General features: G+C 46.8%; 1 protein-coding gene across 1 annotated transcript in view; it reads left to right on the top strand.

The window, feature by feature from the left end:
• The window catches only part of GLDC (glycine decarboxylase), a 99,958-nt gene that overhangs the window by 23,982 nt on the left and 69,452 nt on the right, over positions 1 to 6,524 (top strand). The window contains exons 3-4 of the mRNA XM_021713296.1: positions 1,999 to 2,163; positions 5,594 to 5,671. Of these exons, the coding sequence (XP_021568971.1) occupies positions 1,999 to 2,163; positions 5,594 to 5,671 (243 nt within the window). The remainder of the gene's footprint in view (positions 1 to 1,998; positions 2,164 to 5,593; positions 5,672 to 6,524) is intronic.

Here is a 6,524-nt window from a genome sequence, read left to right as displayed (position 1 = left end):
GAGTGAGACTCCGACTCAAAAAAAAAAAAGAATGGTATTTTGGATGAAAAGGCAGCAGCTCCATTAGAAGCCCTCAGTCGCCCTCTTTTTTTTTGAGTTGGAGTCTTATTCTGTTGTCCAAGCTGGAGTGCAGTGGCACGCTCATGGCCACTGCAGCCTCAACCTGCTGGGCTCAGGCGATCCTTCTGCCTCAGCCTTCCAAGTAGCTGGAACTACAGACATGTGCCACCACACCTGACTGATTTTTTGATTGACTGTAGAGATGAAGGCTCATCAAGTTGCCCAGGCTGGTCTCGAACCCACGGGCTCAGGCAATCCTCTCACCTCAGCCTCCCAAAGTGTTGGGATTATAGGCATGAGCCTCCATGCCTGGCACCCTCTATCTTACACCTTACGTTATTTTTGTTTATTTGTTGAGTCAGGATCTCACTCTGCCGCCCAGGCTGGAGGGCAGTGGCACGATCACGACTCTTCAGCCTCAAGCTCCTGGGCTCAAGCTGTCCTCCTGCATCAGCCTCCAGAGTCGCTGGTAGGAGAGGCGTGCGCCACCACACCCAGCTCATTGTTTTGTTTTCTGCAGACAGAGTCTTGCCGTGTTGCTAAGGCTGACGCCTTGAGCTCCTGGGCTCAAGTGTCCTCTGGCCTCGGCCTCACGCAGTGCTGTTATTACAGGTGTGAGCCGCTATGCCTAGCCTTCGCTTCATCTTTTTAAAAAAATGTATCACTCTGGAATGATTTCATTTATTTTCTCTTTTTCCTCATGAGAATGTAGTCTCCTTGAGATTGGTGACTGCTATCCATCTTGTTTATGAGCTGTAATAGTTCTTGGTACTTGCTAGGCAGTAAATGATTGTAGAGTGAGTGCATGAATGACAAAAGGAACGGGAAGGGCAGAGGACCTAACCTGGCTCACTCACGTACCCACAGCCACATTCTTGGCTGCTGACCAGGGGCCATGCCATTGGAGCCCATTTCTGTGCTGCCTTCTCGTTATTTGTGTCCTGGAATTTCAACAGCCTTAGGGGTCAACTGCCATAGATTCTCAGCTGGAAACTGGGAATTCTTATTTTTATTTTTGAGTCAGAGTTTCACTGTTGCCCAGGCTGAAGTGCAGTGGCAGGGTCACAGCCTCGACCTCCTGGGCTCAGGTGATCCTTCTGCCTCAGCCCTCCACGTAGCTGGAACCACAGGTTTGTGCCACCACGCTTGGCTAATTTTTTAATTTATTGTAGAGACGAGGTCTCACCATGTTGCTCCCGCAGTCTTCTTGCCTCGGCCTCCCAAAGTGCTGGGATTACAGGCTGGAGCCACTGTGCCTGGCATTTTTTTTTTTTTTGGTGTGTTGGGAGTCTCACTCTATCGCCAGGCTGGAGTGCAGTGGCATGTTCCTGGCTACCGCAGCCTCGACCTGCTAGGCTCAGGTGATCTTTCTGCCTCAGCCTTCCAAGTACCTGGAATGACAGGCATGTGCTGCCATGCCTGGCTGATTTTTTTTTTTTCTAATTGTAGAGATAAGGTCTCGCCTTGTTGCTCAGGCTGGTCTCAAATCCCTGAGCTCAGGTAATCCTCTCGCCTCTGCCTCCCAAAGTGCTGGGATTACAGGCTTGAGTCACCACGCCCGGTCCTTCCAGTGGATTTTAAGAGTCACTTTACAATAGAATACATATGTATTTTGTTACTATACATGTATTAATGATTAATTAATTAATTACTAATATTAATAATTAAGATAAGATGGTTAAAATAGCAATGTAGGATTAAAAAGTAACAGAGGGAGAGAAAAATAAGTACTGATTATGCCCAAACAAAGGATGGTCTTGCTACATGATCTAGTTCTGAGCTTCCTTGCCAAGGCCACAACAGAAGCTCACTCTGATGTGTTACGCAGTTTTCTTCAAGAGAGGCAAGCTTCGTTCTCCGGTACTGAATTCTAAAGCCAGAGCTTTCGCGAGTGCCTCTGAAGCTCTCAGTTTGGACAGAGCCTTTTCTTTCCCACAGGATCACCCAGTATACTCCTTACCAGCCCGAGGTGTCTCAGGGGAGGCTGGAGAGTTTACTCAACTACCAGACCATGGTGTGCGACATCACAGGCATGGACATGGCCAACGCCTCCCTGCTGGATGAGGCGACCGCGGCCGCAGAGGCAATGCAGCTGTGCTACAGGTGAGGGGTTCCCCCAAACTCTCCAGCTGTGAAGGCACCCAGTGACTTGTGACACACACACACACACACACACACACCTCTGTACGTGTGAGAGACGTTCTGTGAGTACTCGTGCATCAGTTAGCGGAGTTAACAGAAAGATCGGAAATAATAGTGATTAGTGGTTTGGGTATTTTGGTTTTTTGGTTTTTTTTGAGTCGGAGTCTCACTCTGTCGCCCAGGCTGGAGTGCAGTGGCACGCTCACAGCCACCGCAGCCTCGACCTACTGGGCTCAGGCAATCCTTCCGCCTCGGCCTTCCAAGTAGCTGGAAATATAGGCATGTGCCACCACGCTTGGCTAATTGTGTGATTCATTGTAGAGGTGAGGTCTCACCAAGTTTTCCGGTCTGGCCTTGAAGCCCTGGGCTCAGGCTGTCCTCTTGCCTCCACCTCCCAAATTGCTGGGATTATAGGCATGAGCCATCATGCCCGGTCTTCCTCCTGCTACTTTATTTTTGGGGTTGGAGTCTCACTCTGCTGTGCAGGCTGGAGTGCAGTAGCACGCTCATGGCTACTGCAGCCTTGACCTGCTGGGCTCAGGTGATCCTTCCTCCTCCCAAGTAGCTGGAACTACAGGCCTGCGCCACCACACCTGGCTACTTTTAAAATTTATTGTACAGGTGGGGCCTCGCCAAGTTACCCAGGCTAGTCTTGAACCCCTGGGCTCTGGCAATCCTCTCACCTCTGTCCCCCAAATTGCTGAGATTATAGGCTTGAGCCACCGAGCTTGGCAGTAGTGGTTTTTAAAAAGGCACTGTTAAATATTATATAAAAGAACATTATAATGTTAAGTCCAGAGGTAATGTTAGCTTCAGGGACGTTATGGTAACCCCAAGAGTTTTTCAAGGATCCATGCTTCTCCTGTCTTTAGTGAGGCTTTAATTCTCATGGTCAGAAGATGACCCCAGAAGAAATGGGAAGGGTAAGGAGACTTCTAGCTAAATAAGCCCCCTCTAAAGAGGGTTTGTGAAGCCCCCACCCACTCAGCAACATTCATGTACATTTCATGGGCCACCCCTTCTTGTAGGTAACCTGGAGAGATAATTTTTTTAGATGGGCATATTGCTGTCTTCTATGTTTGTATGTGTGTGTGTGTTTGCTTTGTCTTTTTCCAGGGAATAAAGGGAAGAATGTATATTGGGTAGGAACTGGTAATCTGCAGTGTAACATGAAAATATATTTCACCCTCTTTTATAAATAATTTGTTCTTAGATTATATTTTATATTTCAAGTATTTTTCTGTTATACAATATATTGTGAACCTTCCTTCCTTCCTTCCTTCCTTCCCTCCCTCCCTCCCTCCCTCCCTCCCTCCCTGGGGGCTCAGTCTGTCCTGATTAGAGTACAGCGGCATGATCTCAGCTCAGTCCATTCTCGACCTCTGGGACTCAGGTGATCCTTCCATGTCAGCCTCCCGAGTAGGGACTATAGGTGTGCACCATTGCATCAAGATAATTTTTTGTTTTTTTGGTTTTTTTTGTAAAGATGGGGGACTCCCTAAGTTGCCCGGGCTGGTCTTGAACTCCTGGACTCAAGCAATCCTTCTACTTTGGCCTCCCAAAGTGCTGGGATTGCAAGCGTGAGCTACCATTCCCAGCTGCATTTTTCTGTTTTTTCAGTCAGTTTTCTAGAATATGACTCTTTGTTATCTCCATGGTAGCACTCACTTGCGTGGTAGTACTATAATTTATTTAGTCTCACCTCTGTCGTTACAAATTTAGTTTGTTCCTACCTTTTACTGTTACTAATAATACTTCTTGCACATCCTTATAATGAATCTTTGTCAAAACTTCTGATTATTTCCTGAGGATCCATTTCTAGAAGTAGAGTTCCTGGGTCGGCTGGTGCACGGTTCACACGGTTCACAATTGTTCTCCATTTCCTCCCCTTCCCTGGTCTTTGTGTTTTGAGTACTTTGTAACAGACCTTCCTGGTAGACTTCTCATGCAGATGGTCATCTGTTTGAGAAATCTGCCCGCATTCATGGTGTATCTGAGGTTTTGTGCCCCTGGCCCTGAATGCCTAAGTAAGCCTCTTTCCTGGCTTCCAGAAACTTGGGCAGGATGAGCCCCAGACTCATTTAGTGGGTATGGGTACACTTATGGGTACACTTCGACCCCAGGCCCTTCTCTTCCTGAGCAGCCTTGGGGCATGGGTTCAAGTTCTTCCTCCTGTCAAAGACAGACAGCAGCGAAGAAATGCCATCTCCCACCGTTTAACTGTATTCCACCTGCCACTTTCTTTTATCCCGATGTGATCCTGAGATAGGAACTGTTAAGCATCCCCCTTCAGTTTTTTTGTTTTGTTTTGTTTTTGTTTTTGAGTTGGAGTCTCACTCTGCCTCCCAGGCTGGCGTACAATGGCAAGCTCATGGCCACTGCAGCCTCGACCTGCTGGGCTCAGGTCATCCTTCTGTCTCAGTCTTCTAAGTAGTTGGAACCACAGGTGGGTGCTACCATGCCCAGCTAATTTTTTTAAATTTTTTTTTGAGTTGGAGTCTTGCTCTGTCGCTCAGACTGGAGTGCAGTGGCCGCTCCCAGCCACCGCAGCCTCGACCTGCTAGGCTCCGGTGGTCCTTCCGCCTCAGCCTTCCAAGTGGCTGGAGCTACAGACACGCGTTACCACACGGAGCTAATTTTTTATTTACTGTAGAGATGAGGTCTCGCCAAGTTGCCCAGGCGGGTCTTGAACCCGCGGGCTCAGGCAATCCACTCACCTCAGCCTCCCAAAGGCATGGGTTTACAGGCTGAGCCACTGAGCCCGACTTTTTTGATTTCTTGTAGAGACAAGGTCTCGCTAAGTTGCACAGCCTGGTCTCGAACCTCTGGGCTCAGGCAATCCTCTCACCTCCACCTCCCAAAGTGCTGGGATTACAGGCTTGAGCCACTGCGTCTGGTCCCCTTCAGTTGTTTTGGGAAACCATAGGCTGGTGGAAAGCTCCCAGGGTTTGAGTCCTACGGTCCTCTCAGCTCTGTCCTAGCTCTGTGGCCCTGCACATGTCACAGCCTGTCTAAGCTCCTTCCCGCTTGTGTTGAGTGAGGATACTTGGTTTAGATAATTTCTAAATGTTTGTTTGGCAGTAAAATCATGAGGCATTTTTATTTAGAAGAGTTGACTTTTAAATTTTAACTTGAGTCTAATCACTGCCTTTGCTTGCCTTTTTTTCCCTCGTGGCATTTTTTTTAAACTTTGAAGCATTTTAAGACTGATTCTACTAAATGAGGTTGGATTTAGGTGGAATTCTAATCAGTAAATGTCATTAGTTATTAATGACTCAGTATTTTTTATACTGTACTCAGACTTGCCCTAAGAACAATGTCTGCTTTGCATTTTAGAAGACTGTTTGATTTCTTTAATGTTCATTTCTGAATGTGCTTTTCTTTTCAACAGACATAACAAGAGGAGGAAGTTTTTTGTTGACCCCCGTTGCCACCCACAGACGACAGCTGTTGTCCAGACTCGAGCCAAGTAATGGTTTTGTTCGTATTTTGCACATAGGGGTAATATCATGCTCATCTCTGTTGTTTGCCTTTTTCATTTCCAAATGGGCAGGAGGTGAACCTGGTTAAAATCAGGGACTTGAGTTTTGCTTTCCCACCCTCTTTCTTCCGGGAATCTCTCTGGTGAGTAAACTGGGTCAGAATTATGGGGAATGTGCATAGTTGCTTTTGCTTTACAGTAAGTTCCCATGTTGTTTTTGCTTTTTGGAAAAGAAAATTAAACATATTAAAATCATTTCAGTAGTGTTTTGGAAAGTTTGAAAAAGAGAGAAAAATGGAATTCATGTTCGGCTGTTAGGATTTTGTGTATATTCCTTGCAAACATGGTTTATACAGAATGTGCACCATGCTGAGGCCAACCTTGGGCCTCCCTGGGCCACATCAAGTACAGAGGAATTGTCTTGGGCCACACGTAAATTATATAATATAGTTCGTGTGTGTACATAATAAGACTTCTTTTAATTTTGAATATTTCTATTATGAAGTTTAGAAAAATGAGAACAATATAAAACTAATGGGAGCCAGGCACAGTGGCGCACGCCTATAACCCCAGCACTTTGGGAGGCCAAGGTGAGAGGATTGCCTGAGCCTGTGGGTTCGAAACTAACCTGGGCAACTTGGTGAGACCTCGTCTCTAAAATAAATAAAAAATTAACTGGGCATGGTGGTGCATGCCTGTAGTTTCAGCTACTTAGAAGGCTGAGGTGGAAGGATTGCTTGCGCCCAGCAGGTCGAGACTGCGGTGGCCGAGAGTGTGCCACTGCCCTCTAGCTTGGGTGACAGAGTGAGACTCTGTCTCACAAAACTGGTAGGAAACTTGA

The sequence above is a fragment of the Carlito syrichta genome, unplaced genomic scaffold (genome assembly GCF_000164805.1).
Source record: "Carlito syrichta isolate Samal-C Ts95f unplaced genomic scaffold, Tarsius_syrichta-2.0.1 Scaffold304428, whole genome shotgun sequence".
Classification (NCBI taxonomy): Eukaryota; Metazoa; Chordata; class Mammalia; order Primates; family Tarsiidae; genus Carlito; species Carlito syrichta.
The sequence above is the reverse complement of the archived record's forward strand: the minus strand, read 5'-3'. Positions and strand labels throughout refer to the sequence as shown.